Below are 21285 nucleotides of genomic sequence, written 5' to 3' on the forward strand. Positions count from 1 at the left end.
TGCTTTGCTCAAATTCCACCAATCACTCGATTCCTTTCGCATTTTCTACTTCTATCTGGTAAGCTTCCTTATTCCCATCTCTGGTATTGGTGTAATGCTGCTTGCTTCCTTGCTTTGGCTTTGCATGTTTTGCTTATTGATGCGAGTCATTCTGTATGAACTGTATTCTTGGTAGCGTTTCAGCGTTAGGTGAATAGTGTAGGGGGTTTACCATCTTAGGATTTTGTCTTTCTGACCTTATTTCGATGGTCATAGCTATTGAATAGGTAGATTTTAGCTTCTTTGACAGTGATGTTGTAGTTTTCTGGTAGTGCGTGCTGCCGACCTCCCTACCTTTTAGAGACTGATCTTGGGTGGTGCCCCACTGTAAGTATGGCCCAGCGTCCTGTTGTTAGAGTCGTGAGACCGGCTGCGTATGATCGATACGCGTGGGTGACCTCAGATGTAAAGGAGATCCCGAACCAAATGTCGTTGGAGGAGCTTACCGAGTTTCGGCAGAATGAGTACCTTTGTGGTGGGACTGACGAGGAAGTTAACTATGAGGTCTTCGTTCCTGCCGACAAAGAAAGGATCTACGAGTTAAACCTGCATGCTTCCCGTGTTCCCGACTGGATGTGGTTGTACAAAGCCATGTTCACTCGCTTGGGAGTCCGGCTCCCTTTTCCCCCTTCCAGATGGCGCTATTGAACCGTTGTGACGTGGCGCCATCGCAATTGCATCCAAACAGTTGGGCCTCTATTCGCTGTTTTGAGATGGTCTGCGGTCATCTGAATTTACCGGTCTCCGTGGAAGTGTTTTTATTTCTTTTTACCTTAACAAATACTTCGAAGGAAGGGAAAGCCAAAAAGGGTTTCATGTCCTTCCGGGCTGCCCAAGGTCGTAGGATTTTTAGTGTTTTTGAGGATTCTTATCATGGCTTTAAAGACAAGTATTTTAAGGTCCGCCCAGCCGAAGGTCGGCATTCCTTTTGGTTGACCTTAGAAGGGGAAGGCCGGATTCCGACGTACTGGAGTTTTGGAGGGGGGGCTAACTCCTTTACGAAGGTAACCTGGGGTTGTCCCCCGTGAACAAGAGGGTAGCCGACGTCTTGTTGGCAATCGTTGGAAAAAACCTTATTAACCCCATCTCCTTATGGGTGACCAGGATATGGCCAGGAGTTACATACGTGAGTGTCCGTTCTTTCGATTTATTTGTGCTTGTGATGTTTTTATCTTCCTGTTTTAACGACTAACCGGTTTTTGCGTGTCATTGTAGTGTCAATGTCTGCCGAGATGACCGGTCTTGACTCACTTTTCAACACCTTTTTGGCCGGGAGTGACGACGACTCTGCCACCCCTGCTCAGGAAGCGCAGGCGCCTCCGGAGGATACCCCTAACCCGGAGGTTCAGTCTCAACCCTCCCAAGGGGAGGCAGCTGGCACCAGCGCTGGGGCGGATCCTCCCCTCCAGGTGGCAGTTGGACCGGAAGATCGGGTGGAGGTGGACTTGGACGAGGATGAGGTCCATGTCGTTGAGAACCCGAAGAAGAGGAAACCTTCCTCCAGTCCCGAGGGGGCTCTCACTGTCATTATTTATCAATTACGTTATGACAAATCTGGTTATTAAAAAAGATTAAAATTGACTTAAATATACACAATATTATTCCATGCCTTTTATTTTTATTTTTATTTTATTTTCATAAAAAATCATATACATATTATAAGAGAACATCATCTTTTTATTACCAACGGTTCTTCCATTCAATAGTTTCTATAAAAAACAAATGGATGCTTTTGTTATTTTCAGTTCTTTGGTATGTATGGACTGACGTATAATAATATTGTGTTTGACAAGAATATATGAGATTTTAAAAGGTTGAAGTATAGATTTAGTCCTTAACATATTCGTAGATGAAGTGCAGAGTAGATAAAAAGATAGCTAATAAAAGAATAAATGGTTAAAGCGTCCTCAATGTTAACAGTCGTAGTGTATGATAAGTGTTCTATAATTTTTTTGAATTTAATTGTTTCTTTATTATTATATGTTATTCTGTTTAATTTATGCTAAAAAGACTTAAGATAATCATCTTATCGTGGTAGTGTAAAAGTTGTAGGTGATATATTTACTTTGTATGCTCTTAAATCTCATATCTTTGATAAATATTTGTGATTGATTAATTATTAAAATAAATTAGTTTAATATATATTATATATTTTATTTAAATTATAATAGTGAGTAAATATTTTTTTTTTAAGTAAATAATACAATTTTTTCATAAAAATAACGTTTGAATAATTGTGAAATTAGATTATACCACAAATGGTGATAAATATCTTAGCATTAAATCTGCTATAAAACAAACTTCTACGAATATTATGTTGTATTATATAATTAGTTATATTTTTTCTATTTTCAATCTACATTATTTAGATTGGAATATTTTAAAAAAAATTATTTAATTTTTTTAAAATTATTAAATCAAATCCATTACAACTAATTAATTAAATTGATTAAATATATAAATATCTTATAATTTAATATAATTTAATGTATATAGATACATGACTTTTACAATTTTACTATTTATTATAATAATTTTTATAAATTATAATTTATTTTTATTATCTGCATATTCAATTTTTAAGAATAATTTTTTAATTTTTTACTTATAAATAGATTATTTTTTACTTTAATATATGAAATTTTTATTGTGTAATTCATTTTAACAAAAATAAATTAATTTATAAAAATTTAAATTTAAATAAATTATCTATAAAATTATATGAAAATTCAATTATATAAAATTTAATAGTTTCTTTCAAAACATATATGTTAAAGTACTGTCTATAAACTTAATCAGTGTGGGGAGTCATTTAATTTCTTATAAAATGCATTTGGAACTCCGACATATGTGAGGAGATCAATCCTAAAGGGGCAGTTGTAGAACCAACCATCATATCCATTAGCATTTGGAACTCCGACACCCCATTGAACTTTCGAGCAGATTGCCTTATCCTTAAATCTAATGTCGACTATAGAGATGAAATCCGATGGAGAGAGGCTTTCGAACTCATTCATATCACCATAGTATTCTGCCTCGGTCCAATCATCCGGGTACTCAAGAAAGTTCTTCTCTTGATAATCCGCGACTTCCTTGTTTACTATAAGTGGGAAACAATCCGCATAAAACTTTCTGAATCCCCCCATGGATGATATTAAGCTTTTGATATCTTTCCTGTTGGTTGCAGGCCACACAGATGAACACATATTTTCCCACAAACTTTCTTCTTTTGAAACGGAACAAAACGCTGCACAGGTACATGCTGCACTAGCTAGGGTAGGGCCATGAAGACGTCGTAATATGTCGTAGAAGAGATCACTATTCAACGAAGGGATGCTATCAACCGGCACGACTGACATTGCTATAATCCGCAGCCTGTCAAAGGAGCACAATCAAATTGCATAATAATAATAATAGAAAAAATGAAGGAACATGCATTCTCTTAAATAATAAAAAAAATTAACTAAAAATTTATTAGTTGATAATCAGGCATATAAAGGTAGGACTATTAAGACTTAGTTTATCTGATAAAAAAACAAGCAGACAACTATCTCAATCCAAATTTTGTTCAGGAATGTATATGCCTGTAAAATTATGCTTACTTTACTATATATGTGTTTCATAAAATTTAAGTGAAAAATTTTATAACTATAGTCTATAGTTATCCCCATCTTGTAATCATAAGACCTCAACATCATAGCATTATGATAGCATGAACATAACTTAATACCGTCATTGGAACTTAAGGGTTTGAAATAGAAACATCAATCAGACCAAGAGATTTACATCATTTTCCAAGCATTTCTAACACATGCCATGGCCAAATTATGAAAGAAAGTTTCCTAAAAACATGCATATATACCTACACAACACGGGAGATCAAGTGAATATCCGCAAATCCAAAGTTAACATCTTAGAACTTAGAATATCAAAATAACTTCTTCAGAGATACTCCAAATCTAATCTTACATTCCTATAAACATAGGTTTCCCAACATATAGAAAATTTATGAGGAAAAAAAAAACAGGAAGTAGTGCTCATCTCATATATGTAATTTCCACTCACTCCCTTAAAGTATATATTATAATTCACAGCCAAGACAAATGAGTTCTTTCTAAAGATTGGGATGGCAAAAGGGGTAATATAAATTCTAAATTGTGTTTGATAAGTGTCTCAGGACAAAATATTCAGAAACATTGAGCCAATAGAGACAGAGACAGGACGAAAAAAGAAAAGGTCCCTGTCCCTAGTGTATCTAATAACAGGTTAAAGGAGAAGAAATTAAATTGTCCCTAGTTTACTGGGTACAAAAAATGAGCAAAACCAAATTTAAAGTGCATAAAAAGAAAATTCAGAACAAATCAAACCAAAAAGAAAATGTATATAAAGAACCCTTTTACTTTTTAAATTTTTTCATATACAAGATTAAGGCAGCACAAGCACCTAGTGTATCTAATAACAGGTTAAAGGAGAAGAAATTAAATTGTCCTTTTGATAACAAAGTTAAGTCTTTTTCTATTAATAACAAACCGAGTAAATTGAGTATATATAGAGCGAGCTATTAGTCCAAGTACCAGCTTTAAATATATTTTGTAGCACAATAGAAGTTTGGTAAGAACAACAATAAAATGATAACAATACTATTCTTATTCATGTTTATATAATTGTAGTTATTCACTGAAATTCCTATATGAAGACAAGTATGTGAATTTATGTATGTTTCTTCTGCACATGTTCTCTTACATTATATTTGATGCTATTTAGGATCTTTCATGTGCCTTTGTTAAATATTTATTTATTTTTTTTTGTTTTTCATCCATTGAGAGATTCAATCAATCGATAATAAATTAACAAGAAGATAGAATAAGCAATAAAATTAATTAAGCAAATAACTTTCATCAGACTCAATAACTGATATATGGTAGATAGCTAGTTATTAGTACTAAAGTTAAGCTATTTCTATTTTCTAACTTTATGGAAAAACTCTAATAAAGCAGGGAATGAAGACAATCGATACACATGATTCGACTGAAATTAAGCTGAGCTGAACCTTAAGGCTCTCAATTGATAATGCAAGTGTGTAACAGAGTCCCAGAAAAAGGATGGTCGGGGACCTTATTTCAAACAGTTACATCCATAATAATATTATTAAAACTAAATCAAACATTATTGAAACTGAATCAATCAAATAACTTTTTTCATTTATTTACTTTAACTATCAATTTCAATATAAAGCACACAATAAATAAAAAAAAGTAATACCTTCAAATCCCTAACTCTAAATAGCAACAATTAACCCCAATTAAAAGAAGATTAGACAAATTCTAAATCAAAATAACGGGAATCAAAATTCTGAACCAAGAATGAAAGCAAGAAAGAAAGATCAATGTAGAAGAACGAACCAGTGACAGGGGAGAGGCCGCGATAGCTCAGATTGGCGCAGGGGGAGGAGGGTGTAAGGGTTTCACGCACGATCGAGGAGATGGGAAAGTTCGACGCCGGTAAGAGAAGGACGGAGGGCAGCCGCGCGACACCACAACCACACAGAGGCGCAGGGTGGATAGGAGATTAGGGATTTCACGCACCGTGAATGAGGGAGTATGGGTTTCAGGCACTGTGGAGGAGAGTCGAAAGCACGACGCTAGACAGAGGAAGATGGATCAGCGACGCACCGTGGAGCAGCAGTGCCAGGGTTTCGTGCGCTACCAATCTCACTTCGCAGGTTTCTGCAATATTGGGGGAAATTACTGGTTATAAGATTAAAAAGAAGGCAAAATAAAGCAGCATTTCTTGATGCAGTCGCCACGGATGGTGCGGCACAATGCACATGAATGGCTGGTGCTTCTGCAGACATGTTTTGCGGCGGTGAATTGAGCGGCCGGCAATTTTTGGCCGCTATGTTCCGTGTCTGTTGTAGACTTGTAGTGATACTTAAACCGATAGGAAAATGCTATGTGTCCTTTTAAATTCAGCCTTTATTCAGCTTTTAAATTTAAATAATATTATTTAAATAAATTTTAGTTAAAAGACATTCCTAATTTGTAGCTAAACATGTTAGTAATTAAAATTAATTTAAATTTTAAATACTAGAATCTCTCTAACTTCTTACCTACTTCATAAAATAGTTATTTTATTAGTTTTTTATTTATTTGCACGTTCCCCTCCCCCTCTCGTGTACGTTTTTTTTTTTTTTCTCTCTTACTGTTTTCACAAAAATTTTTATAGAAGAGTATTATTTCTCTACAAGTAAATTTATTATTTCATATTTAATATTTTATTATTATTATTATTATTAGATGAGTCGTGCTATTTTGTTCCTATTTCGAGTGACTTACATACTAACTCAAAACTCATTCATCATTATTGTCAAATGAAATTTTAATAAGATTATATCAACATTTGAATTAAACAATAAATGATCAGTGTATGCATCAATATTCTTTTCTTCTTCTTTACTTTTTTTTTTTCCTTTTTTTCTTTCTTTTATTTTTTTAATCTTTATCTCTAGAATGATTAGAAATGACCAGCAACATAAAAATTTATAGTTTTCAACAATTTTTTTTATTATTAGTTGAATTTTTTCATTGCTTATTTGAATATTAACGCTTTTAAAATTATTAAAATGTATGTTCGTAAAAATTAATTTTTTTCAATTATAACACATATCTAAAATTATTAAATTATACAGAAAATATTTTTGAAACACATCTAAAATTATAAATCTAAAATTTAAATTTAAGCATTAAAAATAAAATTAATTTTTTATATTTTATTCGAAAAAAAACTCATCTAATATTTCTCTTTTTTTAATAGTTAGATTTTTTCGTTACTTATTTTAATATTAATACTTTTAAAAGTATTAAAATGTTTGTTTGTAAAAATTCGATTTTGTTTTCAATTGTAACACATCTAAAATTATTAAGTGATACAAAAAATATTTCTGAAACACATCCAAAATCATAAATCAGAAATTTAAATTTAAACATTAAATATAAAATTAAATTTTTTATATCTTATTCGATAAAATTCATCTAATATTTCTCATTTTTTTATTATTTGTTGAATTTTATCGTTATTTATTTGAACATTAATGCTTTTAAAATGATTAAAATGTATGTTTGTAAATATTGGTTATTTTTCATTTATTACACATCTAAAATTATTGACTTATATACAAAATATGTTTAAAACACATCCAAAATCATAAATCCAAAATTTAAATTTAAACCTTAAAAATAAAACTAATTTTTTTATATTTTATTCGATAAAAACACATCTAATATTTCTTATTTTTTTACTATCGTTTTCAAAATTATTAAAATGAATAATTAAGCTAATTTTTTTAGATTTTATTCAATAAAAGTATATCTAACATATTAGTTTAAAATATGATATTTTTTAGGGACTTTAGATGTGTGGGTTAATAATTAAAATCCTTAAAATTTATTTTTTGAATTTTAAAATTAAAATCTTCAATTTTACTTAATTTAATTTTTGAATATGTATTTAAATGATAATCTGTTAATAATTAAAAATGCTAAAACTGAAATAAAAATTTTAAATTTTGAATTTTAAATTTTAAATTTTAAATTTTAATTTTATTTAGTTTATATTTTGGATGTATATTTAATTTTAAAAAAACACTAAATCTATTTAGATATATTTATTTTAATTTTTTTAAATTATTGTAATAAAAGGCTTATTAAAGGACCACTTTTAAAGGATACCTAGTCGGACCGTTAAATATATTATCTATTATATACAATTATTAGGATAAACAAATAAATATAAATTAAATATATAATTTAATTTTAATTTAAACTAAAAACTAAATAAATTATCAAAAAATTGCAACTAATTTTGTTTTTAATTGTTTATAAGTTTATTTGGAAGTAAAAATTTTTCTATAACTACTAATATCGTCGATAAAAAAAATTATAAATCTCTACAAAATAAAATATATATATATAATTCGTGGGTTTTGACAGGTTTTGGTGGGGCGAGGCGGACAGACTTTTCTACCGGACCAAGCGGTTTTTTGTCAAGGTCATTTTTTTTATAAAATTCAGTGATGTTATTGATCTACAAGAGGATAAAAATAATAATCGAAGATATTCTAAGTTATATTTTAGATTATGTTTTATGTTTGATTGATTATAAATTTGAAGATGTTTAATTATATTTTTTGGACAATATTTATTTTATTTTGGACAATATTAGTTTTATTATTTTGTTTTAAAAAATTTGGTTTATAATTATGTTTATTATATATTTATAATTATAAAGACTTTAATATTTGTGAATTTAGAAATTATATTTTTTATATCTTTAGAAATTATAAATTTATTAAAATAGTTGTGAAATTATATACATTGTTTAATATTTAATGATTTATAAAAAAAAAAGAAAGATTTGGCGGGCTTAGCCCGCTAACCCGCCAGCCTACCGTTAGACAGGGCGGAGGAAGAATTTAGGACCGCCTCACTAGGCGGAGCGGTCCAATCCGTCAGATGGCGGACTTTTGGCAGGACAGGGTGGGCTTCCCCGTTTGCCACTCCTAATGGGAACACGGACACAAGTACCTGTCCCATAAAACTTATTAAATACACGCGAATATAAAATTACTAACTTATCCTAATTTATATATAAATAAATTCATTTCTTGAATTTAGTTACCCTAATTTCTGCCTCCAATTTGAATTTTTCCTTGTCACACTCTCCTGAGTATCCGTTACCATACCTAACTAGCAACAGAGATCCAATTTGAGTTGATTTAAGAGGGGACACATGGACTTCATCTGCATTGGATGACCTTTAAGGCAATAGACCTAAGTCGAATTTGGAACCTAACAATGGGCCTTTAAGGTTGATCTTACTTACATTTAGGTCTCACTAGACCCAAATATATCTTGAATTAATATTTTGAGCCATTATTATAACAAATACTATACTATTTAATATTATAACACTTAGTATATGTAAAAGTTGAATATATTTACAAAATTTTTTTAATTCAAATTAAAAAATAAATTATTTTTTTAGTTTTAAATATTATTTACTAATATAACAAAAAAATAAAAAATAACAATAATCACTCACATAATTAAAATAGATAATCCTAATATATACATGACACTATATATATCAAAAATTATTATTTATGATAAATATTTTTTTTTTCTGTAATGACTATTTATATAATTTATTTATATAATTTATTGAATAATTTTTTCATCTTAATATTTAATGAATTTAACATTCAAAATATTATTTAATATATAAAATAAATAACTTAAGTCATCATCTAAGATAATAAGTATAGTAGTGTAAATACCTACTTATTTATTAACAACAAAAAATATGTAAATAGTATAAATTGATACTTTTTTAGTATAAAAGAAATAATAAAGGTTATTAATTAAGTTAATTATATAATTAAAAAATTATGAGTAATTTTTAAATAATAATAAAAAATAAGATCATTATTTTACATATTACAAAATTTATGAAAAAATTTTTGGATAATAAATCAATCCTCAATAGATTATACATTAGTTCTGTCAAAAAAAATAATTAATATATTAAATATTATTATTTATATACTAATATAATATATTATTGATTATTAAGTTTATAATTAATTTTCAACCCAATTTTTGGTAACTAAAATTTAAATGATTGAAATTATTAAATGTTGAATATTTTGTATCTAATCAATTTTATTTTTGTTATTGAAATTAAAAAAGGATGAGTTGTTAATCAATTCTAAATTTAAATTTATATTTGAGTAAAAAAATAAAAAATATTTTAAATTTTATCTCATTAACTATAATTAATTTTAAGATAAAAATTATTTTATACATCATATATATTGTAGGATAGTATGGTCATTTGCTATTTTTTAATGGTAAATATTGTCAAAAAAATGGTATAAAAAATTAGAAGAAAATGTATTTACCAATTCAAGAAATATTAATTTAGTTTTCAATAGAATAAATTATATATTGAATAACAAAAGTTGTTATTAGTTTCTTTTCACACTTATTACTACTCAACAATGGTGTTTCGGTACATTATATTACCAAAAAATATTAATCGATCTAATAACTTTTGTAATGATATAAGTTTATAAATTAAAAAATTTAAAAATCATTTCATCAAAAGTGAACTTTCAACAAGTAACAATGTTGATCATATTGTTTTAACTTAAAAAATGAATACGATATCAACAAATAAAATTGTCTTATGTAAATTTTAACAAAGACAAAAGTCTATAAGTATTGCTATTAATGAGAAATTAATCTATTTTAAATACCAATATAATTTTTTTCTACGGATTTTTTAACTCGACAAGTCGAGAATTAATCCATCACATATTAATGCACTATTTATCAAGGGTTTGTCGTTAATTAATGGATTGTTATATACACAAGATGAGATTTGAACTCAAAATATTTGTTTAAACGGACAAATAAAATGACTATTCAACCAATTCAAATTGATTAAAATAAATATTAATTATTTTTAATATTTTTAAATTATAAAATATTTATAATAATTACTATATATATTTTTTATTTAATATTTAATAAAAAAAATTTATATAATTTTATGTATTTGTCAACATACACTAGTTAATTCCAAAAAACTGAATAACAAGAGTAACTACATGAGAGAAGAGAGACACTGAAAAATCTAGAGATGTTGATTGGGATAACACCAAACAGGAGGACAGAAAAACTTGACATCCCGTAATATTCTTCGAAAACTTGTATCCTTCAAGTCGAAGATGCCAATGTCACGTGTGGAAGGAATGTCTGTTGATTTCAGCTCTATTAAGTCATCTGTGTAGTAAATTTGATTTCCTTTACCTAGAAAATTGGTAGGTAACATCTGGACGCTGGAATTGAGTCCGATCAAAACTATGAAATTCCCTAAACTATGTAATCTTGACCATTTTTTGGAACCTTTTCTCAATTCATAGATATCAAATTTCTTTGTCTCGAGTTCCTTCTCTGTGCCCCTCAATGTACCAAAATGTCTTACCAACATCAGTATGTTTCCATTGTCACATCCAATCAGATACTTCAGCTGAAAAGTGGATGCGGTAAACCCAGTCGGAGGTGCAGCGTAGATTCCTCCCATAGTCCCTGATTCTGTGTTTGTATCAAATTCGTATAGCTGGCCATCATAGTCTACTGCATATATCTTCTCTTTAAAAAACATGACATCTTCGAAGTCTATGTTTCTTGTGAAGTCTGACCATCTATTATTGTTAGGTTTGTAAAAGGCTAATCTTTTGAGCTGTCCATATATAGCCACCGCCATAAAATCTTTGTTATCATTGTTAGGAGCTGAATTTATGACCACCTTCCAAACTTGGATCTTGTGCATACCATCGCGGTCTAGGCTAGAGATTTTGTCGCGAAAATCCCAAAAAGTATATTCATCGTCTCCAGGATTATACTCAACTATATTGGGAAAAGTTGACAGTGGAGGAAGATCGAAATGCATCTTTGTAAATGGGTTTAACATTTGCATCATACCTTCGGATATTGTTAGGGTGATCAACCATCCATAACAGGAACCACGAATGAGGATGTCCAGCATCTCCATACCTGGCAGCATGGCATGGTAGACTCCCTTCTCTTCAAGAACCTTAGTCTCAAGTATGTCTTCATCGGTAACAGGTAAATGCATGAGACTGTAGATCTCCTCCTCTTCATCAAAACTAGCCTTGAAAGTTTCTTCAGGTAACAGTAACCACGGAATTTCGTTGCTTACAAGTTTGAGGTTCCATTCCTTGCAAACCAGTGGAAGTGGGATGTGGTCGTCGTAGGAATGGAACCGCTTTGTAATTTCGTTCAATATGTCTGGATGGATGTCTGCCCATCGATCAATCTCACCCATGATTCAGATCTCAGAAGAGACGCCTAAACCAGGGTTTCTTTTTGCTAGTTACTGAACAAAACCTCTATATATATTAGGGCTTGTTTAGATAGATTATCTTTCAAGAAAGATTTTTTTTTTAAATTAATTTTTTAAAGATCTTATAAGAAAATAAAATTTTTTTTGGTGACTATAAGAAAATAAAATTAATTTTATATTTAGATATCTCATTGTAAAAATATTTTTTTATTTATTAATTATGTTTGGACATATCTTCTTTTAAAAAATCTTATAAAAAAATAAAAATAATTTTATATTTAGATATTTCATTTTTTTTTATTTATTAATTATGTTTGGACATAACAATATAAAAATATTTTTTTATTTATTTATTATATAAAAAATATTTTTTTAAGAAAACAAAATCTTTTAAAAAAAATATCTAAATTGCAACTTCTCATTTTTTTATTTTTATTATTAAAAATTTACTAAATTCACTAAAAAAATTATTTTTTAATATTATAATTTTAAATAAGTTAACAGATTTTATAAAAATTATAATCTTTTGATATTTTACGTATTTAATTTATAAAATAAATACTAAAATTTTACAATGATAGTTTAATCTGCAACAATTTGAGTTGCATCAAATACAAAAAGTAAATTAAACTTTTAATCTAATGCTTTAAAAAAATGTATATTTAAATTTTTACTATTTAAATATTAAAAAACTAATTAATAGAATAGATTAGAACTTCTAATCATTACTCAAACTTTAGTACTTGCAACAAGCACCCGTGAAATTGTTAAAAATGCGCATGGACCTGTTAGTTGGAAGCAGCACGAAATAAGTAAGAACACATTGAAGTCTAAGTGTGTTTCAAACTTACAAAGTTACAATCACTTAAAAAGTTTAAAATTACATTGAAGACAATAAATATGTTTTCTTCATCTTGCTACAATATCCCATCAAAATTACTGAATTTGGAATTCATATAATCATATGATTTGTACCAAACATTTTTTTCTAAATAAATAAATTAAATTTCATATTTATTTTTATATGTATATTTTTAAATATTTATATTTCCATACACTATTATTTATGTCGCTATCATTATAATAAAATGGTGAATCCTACCCGACCCCTTCAAAATAACATGTCATGTGTCAAATTTTAATTGGTCATTATCTTAACCATAATTGGGTTATTTTGTAATTTATTATTTGAGATGGTAATGATATAATTTCTTAAAATATCAAAATCTCACTCCCGTTAATTGAAGCACCTTTCCATTGTATTCCTCAATTCTTTCTTCATCGCGGACCTTCGATCCTTTCGAGCATCGCCGTCGCCGTCGTGATAAGAAGTTAGAAGCGCTGACGTCGTCGTCATCTACTGCCCTATAACGCAATCTCTTTTTTTAGAGTGCATCATTCCTTAGTTACGTCGTTGAATTCCCTCTTTCTGCTGTGGATCACACCTTACTAACATAAATAATGGTTAGTTTGGTTATTAAATTTTTTATTGAAAAAATATCTTTATTTAATTACATAATAGAACATATATTCATATGTAAAATATAATATAATAAAATAAATCTATTTAGAGTACTTAAAATATAATTAAAATTATGAACATATAAATATAATAGTAAAATTTGTACTCTAAATAAGTAAATATATACTTTATCATACATAAATTATTTTAAAAAATTGAATAAATTGTTAGAATTAATAACAAAAATTTAAAATAATAAAATTCAACTTTCTTACCATATTTTTTATAATATTTTATTCTTTTAATTTTTAATTTATTAGTACTTTATTATTTAATTAATGATTAAACAAATTATTTTTATGAAAAATTATTTTTTGTAATATCTTAAAAAGAAGACTAATATAACAATTTAAAAAAATAACGTAAAAATAATATTTTAAATAAAAAATATTTAATATTAAAATTTTTAAATACAAAAATAAATTATATAAATATTTAAGAGATAAATATAAAATACATGTCTAAAATAAATGAAACATATAAATAGAAATACTCTTGAGAAATAAAAAATTATTTTCGTCTGTTTTATTTATTTTAGGCATGTATTTTATATTTATCTCTTAAATATTTATATAATTTATTTTTACATTTAAAAATTTTAATATTAACTATTTTTTATTTAAAATATTATTTTTATATTATTTTTTAAACTGTTATATTGGTCTCTTCTTTAGGATAATACAAAAAATAATTTTTTATAAAAATAATTTGTTTAATTATTAAGTAAATAATGAAGTACTAATAAATTAAAATTTAAAAGAATAAAAATACTATAAAAAATACTTGTAAGAAAGTTGGATTGTTATTAATATTAACCGTTTATTTATTTATTTTTAATAAATTATGTATGATAAAAGATATGTTTATTTGTTTAAGATACAAATTTTATTATTATATTTATATGTTCCTGATTTTAATTATACTTTTAAGTACTCTGAATAGATTTTATTTTATTATATTATACGAGTATATGTTCTATCATGTAATTAAATAAAAATATATTTTTTAATAAAAAAATTTAATAACCAAACTAATCATTAATTACTGCGGAAAGAAGGTTCGAGTGAGAAGATAAGAGATAACGATAAAGTCAGTACTGGCTATATTGGAAAGGACGGCAAAGTTACGGACGACAAGAATTTAACAACGTTGTTAAGAAATGATGATGACGACGTTGGTGCTTCTTGTCACGACAACGACGGCCATGTTTAGAAGGACGGAAGCTATGCGATGAAGAAAGAATGGAGGAGTGAAAAGTTGCTTCAATTAATGGAAGTGAGGTTTTTATATTTTAAGAAATTATATCATTACCATCTCAATTAAAATTTGACACATTAAAAAAGGTAAGTTACATGTTATTTTCGAAGAGGTTTGATAGAATTCACCTAATGAAATAGGTTTATAACTATGTTAATCTCAGGTGATATGCAAACTGTAGAAAAAATAGGAGAAAAGATCACATAAGCCTAGAGTTTCTTTTATTTATCGTTATACTTATATTACTTCCTTACACAGCACAAACTTGTATTTGTTAGCTAGTATTTTATATTCCGTACAACTAGGTAATCAATATGAATCAGCCTTTTTCGGTTATTAAATTATAAAAATTATTTTCAGATTTGGCATTTTAAATCTTCATTCTTTTAAATTTAAAATAAAAAATCATATCTCTTAAAAAGGATTAATCTACAGGCTATGGAAAGATGGATGAAGAAGGAAGCCATTCGTGTTATGGATTTGGAAGGAGGTTTCTTCCTAGTTTACTTTTCAAGTTATGATGATCATGCTCATGCTTTGATCAATGGTCCATGGATGACAGGGATTACTACTTCCACATTCAAAGATGAAACCCTTGTTTATCTCCCAGGAAATTGAAGTTCAGAAAGTTGCAATATTTCTAATGGAAGGTAGAGAAGACGCTTGGAACTATGCTAAGAGTCAATGAACTCACCTGTTCAGTCAAGAAGAAAGTTTTGTTCGAATTTGTGTGGAAGTAGAACTGAGAAAGAAGCTGGTGCCTGCGTTTTATGCCTTGGGAAAGGAATCCAAAGTGAATACCAAGGTGCCCATCAAAACCAGTGAAGTGGATGAAAATGCTAAGGGAGGAGCTGCTACGGAAAGCCGGAACAACCACCATGATAGCAGCGTGCTGCTGGGCTTAGTCAGTCGGAGCAGAACCACAGCAGTAATAATTATGCACCAAAGAAAAATTATGCATCAAAATTTGAGATTCTGAACAAAGATGAACCCTCTGAGGAAGATTTGGAAGTAAATGCTGAAGGCGATCAATATGCCAACAATTCTACTAGATAACTACCAGAAGGGCACCAAGAATGAAAAGCAGAACAAGAAGGAAAGAACACAGACAAAACAAAAGGAATTATGTTACGATTTAATATTAGGAAAGGTACTAGTTAAGCCCATAAGAATTAGTCTTTTAAGAGTACAAATAAGAGACTTTCATCAATGTATCATAAGGAATTAATGAATTGATACTGAACTTGGTTGAATTTGGAGTTTCTCTCCCTAACTCGAAGAGGGGTTCTAACATTGGTGGACAATATGTACTGTGCAATACTGGAACGCTAGAGAAACAACTGAGGAGCAGAGATTCATAGAGGTGGGGAAAGGTTTGAAAGGGAAAGCTCTGAGATGGTTTCAGTTATGGAAGGCGCTCAATCCATTTGCCAATTTGGGAACATTCGAAATCCCATTCTATCATCGCTACCAACCGAATATGCGTTCAATCTTGCCAGAAATTTGCTGGAATGAAGTTGCAGAATGGAAAATTGAGTGGGAAGATTAAAGCTAGACTAAGGCAACAACAGCAACAGCCACAAATCGATCAAGAAGCAACCAAATCTCAGCTATCAACAGAACAAGAAATTGCAGCAGCATCAACAGAAATTCAAGAAAAGAGAGGCCAAATCGATGCAAATTCAGATTCAACAAGCAATTTAGCAACAAATCCAACAACAGATCACAAATTCAATTTCACAAGATCAGTTCACAAATCATCAAGTCCAGAATATGAAATTGATGATGAAGAAGAAGAATCAGATTTCAATTTTGAATTTCAACCACAACAGCAACAAGAAGAATCAACAGAAATTGCAGATCAAGCAGGAATTCAAAATTCAAATCCAGAAATTCAATAAAAAAATAACTCTAAATCCAGAAAATCAAGTACGCTCATTGCAAAGAAAGTAGCAAATCGCAACAATAGTGGGGAAATCAGAACAACTTTCAAAGATTCAAGCAGAACCGCTTTTATCATGGGGTCTTCGGCAGAGCGGCTTTCCGCGGGGTGACATCGACGACGATGACAGGAGCAGTGCCGAGGTCGGCGCCTCTGCTGAGGAAAAGGGGACTGCGGTGACGGAGACGATGAACGAGGGCGGTGCGAGTGGCAGAATGTTGCAGGAGCTTCATGTTGGTTTGCTTGAAAGGGTTGCACTTCTTTTATTATTATTAGAGTAATTACCCAAATCAGTCCCCAATGATTTTAGAATCAGATATTTTAGTCCCCAAGGAAAATTAATACACAGATTAGTGGCTAAGGTTTTACTCCGACAGACAAATCAATTCCCAGTTTATTTTTCGGTAGAGTAATTATCCAGATCAGTCCCCAAAGATTTCAAAAACGGATATTTTAGTCCCCAAGAAAAACTAATGTACAAATCAATCCCCAATGTTTCTCTCTGTTAGACATAATAGTCCTCCGTCTAAAAATAAAATAAAATAAAATAATTATTATTATTAATTGCACAATAATATTGTACTATATTTTTTGTATTTTTTAGACAAAAATAATGATAAATTTATTCATTAAATTCTTATATAATATATATATATATATATAGTCACTCAATAATAATAATAATAATAAAATTATTAGATATTATTTTATAAGAAATTCAAAGTTAAAATCATTTGATATTTTTGTATTTAATATAATCAAAAGATGTCTTATGTAAAAAAAATTATATATATTTATATTAAAAAATATGTATTAAAACAAAATATTTTAATTTAAATTTATATTAAATACATATTTTTTTAATACAAACATATTTTTTAAAATAGTACATCTTTTGATTATATTAAATACAAAAATATCAAATGGTTTTAACCTTAAATTTCTTATAAAATAATCTCTAATAATTTTATTGATTATTATTATTATTATTGAGTGATATATATATATATATATATATATATATATATATATATATATATATATAAAAGAATTTAATAAATAAATTTATCATTATTTTTATCTAGAAAATACAAAAAATCATGGTATAATATTATTATGTAATTAATAATAATAATAATAAATAAAATTATTAGAGATTATTTTTAAAAAAATCAAGGTTAAAATTATTTGATATTTTTGTATTTAATATAATTAAAAGATGTACTATTTTAAAAAATATGTTTGTATTAAAAAAAATATGTATTTAATATAAATTCAAATTAAAATATTTTGTTTTAATACATATTTTTTAATATAAACATATATAATTTTTTTTACCTAGGACATTTTTTGATTATATTAAATATAAAAATATCAAATGATTTTAACTTTGAATTTCTTGTAAAATAATCTCTAATCATTTTATTATTATTATTATTATTATTATTATTATTATTATTATTATTATTATTATTATTATTATTATTATTATTATTATTGTTATTGAGTGACTATATATATATATATATAAATTTAATGAATAAATTTATCATTATTTTTGTCTAAAAAATACAAAAAATATAGTACAATATTATTGTGTAATTAATAATAATAATTATTTTATTTTATTTATTTTTGGATGGGGGACTATTATGTCTAACAGAGAGAAACGTTGGGGATTGATTTGTACATTAGTTTTTCTTGGGGACTAAAATGTCCGTTTTTAAAATCTTTGGGGACTGATCTGGGTAATTATTCTGCCGGAAAATGAACTGGGGACTGATTTGTCTGCCGGAGTAAAACCTTGGGGACTGATCCGTGTATTAATTTTTCTTGGGGACTAAAATGTCCGATTCTAAAATCATCGGGGACTGATTTGGGTAATTACTCTAATAATAATAATAATAATAATAATAATAATAATAATAATACCAAATTATAGAAATTAAATTGTGATAAGCTAGAATACCCTATAATGGAGTACAGCCAGTTATGCTTAATAATCAAAATTTCTTAAAACTGTGATTACAACCACTTCATAGAGAAGCAGCCAGCCAAACTATGATTGCTAACTAGACTCAAACCTAAATCTCCACCACTCAGTCTTCCACTACTTAAGTACTTAATAGTCATCAGTATATACTACTATATTTATATAAGACTATAACATGAATTAATTAATTAATAAATGTTGATTCATGTATATAGACCAGTATGTGATCCTATCATCCATGTTACAATGCAATGCACTAATTCTATACATTGTTGACCTTTCTTATTCACCCTCACCTTTGAAACTAAATCACAGCAATATTTAGCAATAATTGAAATTTTGAATACCTACACACAATTTTGGCATTTAAATTGTTTTAAATGTTTAGAAAATTTATTATATTCCCTTAAAAGTGTTTTATAATTAGGGTCCATTTCGAAAGCTTTAAAAATAATTTTTTTGAGCTTTTGACTTATGAAAAGTAGTAGTATTTATGTTTGGTGCAATTTTCAAAATCAAATTGCAGATTTCTAAGAAGCTATTTAGGAGTTTATAGAGAAGTTAAAAAAAAGACTTCTCTCATTATACTACTACTTTTTATTACATTTCTTTTAAAATAAGCACTTTTAAAACTAAAAATTCAAACACAAAATAACTTATTTATAAGCTACTTTTAATATAATTATTTATTATTTAAGCTATTTTTTCAAAAAGAATTTAATCAAACTATTTATCCAAACTAGGTCTTAGTACCACGCAACATTATTCTTTAATACCAAGTTAACATTAAATATGTAAAGTATCTTTTTTTTTTCTTTAAAATTTATTAAAAATTTGAAAAATAATTTTAAAATTTATTTTATTTTAATTTTATTTCTAAAATCTTTTGTATCAAATATACCTTTTGACAGTTATATTTTCAAAAAATTTAATATTAATCTAAGAATAGTACATAACAACTATCTTTAGTTTTCTTGTGTTGATGATTGTTCTTATAAAATTATTGTTGAATTGGTCCTAAATTTTTTAAAAAATTAACCATCACAAATATATTTGATGCAAATTGAAAATTTTTAGAATAAAATTAAAACAAAATAAAACTTAAGAATATTTTTAAAATTTTTAGTAAATTTCAAGAAAAAATATAATTTATCCTATAAATAATTTTCACATACACCACTTTTGTTTTTTTGATGGATTCTTACATTTATAAAGATAATTTACACTTAGTTGATGTGAAACAATTTCATTAATAATATTAAGGACAGTTATAATATACAGATGTAAATTTGTATAGAGTTAAAGAGATTCTTTTTTGTTCATACAATTTTTGACACGTGTCTATCCTTTTGTGAATGAAAGTTGGTTTTCAGCTTTGGCTTTGAAGTCTGAAGACGAAGCAAGTCTATTTATTAATATTGAAAGCTTGTTCACGTTCACATATAATATGAATACATATTAATTGGCTTTTATACATGTCTCTTAAAACAATTGCAGTATTTATTTAATTCTGTTAATTCAAATAACTCAATAAACTTTTGTTTCAATATTTTATAATAATTTTAGTCTCGTAGTTAAATATACATTTTACATCTTTTTTTCTATAAATATATTAATAAATTCAAAATCTATACTGTTAAAATTAAAAAATCATGATATATTTTTTATATCTATAAATCTAGATACATATAAAAAAATAATATTCATGGTATGATTCATTACAAAAATATTTGTCGAAATATAATTAAAAATAATCAACATAATTTTTTTAGAATGTTCTTTAAAAATAATCAAAATTATTAGATTCTATTGTTATATTTGACTAAAATAATAACGAACAAAATTTATATATTTTATTTATTATTTATATTATTACATTAGTCGCTTTAATTATATTTGTTCTAATTAATATATATATATATATTAGAATTTTTCTAAAATTTTTTAATCTCAAGATCATCCATATTAAATCATTAAGAATATATATTATAGTGCGAATGCGTACCTTTACTCATAAAAATTAAAAATTAGAAATTAGAAATTAACGTAAGAATTGTCTCAATTTTCCTCAACCAAAACCTTCTGTATTCCTAATAGGACGGCTGAATCGCAACTTTTCTGATAGGGAAAGAGTTGCCGAAGCCATAATTTTCAGAGCCGAAATCGAACCAATCAAGTTATTGGTTCATTAGTTTATTAGTTCATTAGTTTATTGGTTTAATAGATAAATTAGTAGAACCGGTCCTACATAAATAAAAAATATAAAATAGTAAAAAGTTGAGTAAAGTGACTATTAGGTCCTTGAAGTTTTCAACTTCGGATTAATTAGCCCTTAAAAAAAATAAAGTACCAATTTGGTCCTCATGATAGTAAACGGTGGATACATTATGTTCCTCTGTCAATTTATCATATGAAATTTAATGGTGATAATTATATGTCCTACTAATTAGTCCAAAGTTAAAATTCTCGAAGACCTACTACTTGATTCAATATTCTAAAAAATTTAAAATAAATATTTTTACTAATATTTTAATATGTAAATGTAAATATTAAAATATTTAATATTTATTTTAATAATTATATAAATTTTAAAGAATTATAAAT

The 21285-nt window shown here is 27.3% G+C and overlaps 1 protein-coding gene and 1 non-coding gene across 2 annotated transcripts; both read right to left on the reverse strand.

Moving 5' to 3' along the window:
- Positions 1 to 2756: 2756 nt before the first annotated feature.
- LOC112751843 (uncharacterized) lies at positions 2757 to 6814 on the reverse strand. The gene is made up of 2 exons (XR_011872901.1): positions 5442 to 6814; positions 2757 to 3414 (listed from the first exon to the last, which is right to left on the reverse strand). It is a non-coding gene; the product is annotated as an uncharacterized protein (transcript).
- Positions 6815 to 8468: 1654 nt separating this feature from the next.
- On the reverse strand, positions 8469 to 11949 carry LOC112749434 (putative F-box protein At2g33200). The gene is made up of 3 exons (XM_025797684.1): positions 10809 to 11949; positions 8716 to 8837; positions 8469 to 8621 (listed from the first exon to the last, which is right to left on the reverse strand). The coding sequence occupies exons 1-3, from the start codon at positions 11947 to 11949 to the stop codon at positions 8469 to 8471; spliced, it is 1416 nt and encodes a 471-aa protein (XP_025653469.1).
- Positions 11950 to 21285: the final 9336 nt, after the last annotated feature.

This window comes from Arachis hypogaea, chromosome 15, assembly GCF_003086295.3.
Source record: "Arachis hypogaea cultivar Tifrunner chromosome 15, arahy.Tifrunner.gnm2.J5K5, whole genome shotgun sequence".
NCBI lineage: Eukaryota > Viridiplantae > Streptophyta > Magnoliopsida > Fabales > Fabaceae > Arachis > Arachis hypogaea.

Bases quoted from the DNA above. Each gene is read 5' to 3' on its own strand.
- LOC112749434 (XM_025797684.1), bottom strand. From the start codon at position 11,949: ATGGGTGAGATTGATCGATGGGCAGACATCCATCCAGACATATTGAAC. The intron at 8,838-10,808 runs GTTTTCGAAGAA...CATCCAATGCAG, and splicing joins CTTCGACTTGAAGGATACAA to ATGAAGTCCATGTGTCCCCT. The intron at 8,622-8,715 runs GTAACTAAATTC...TTTATGGGACAG, and splicing joins AATTGGAGGCAGAAATTAGG to GTACTTGTGTCCGTGTTCCC.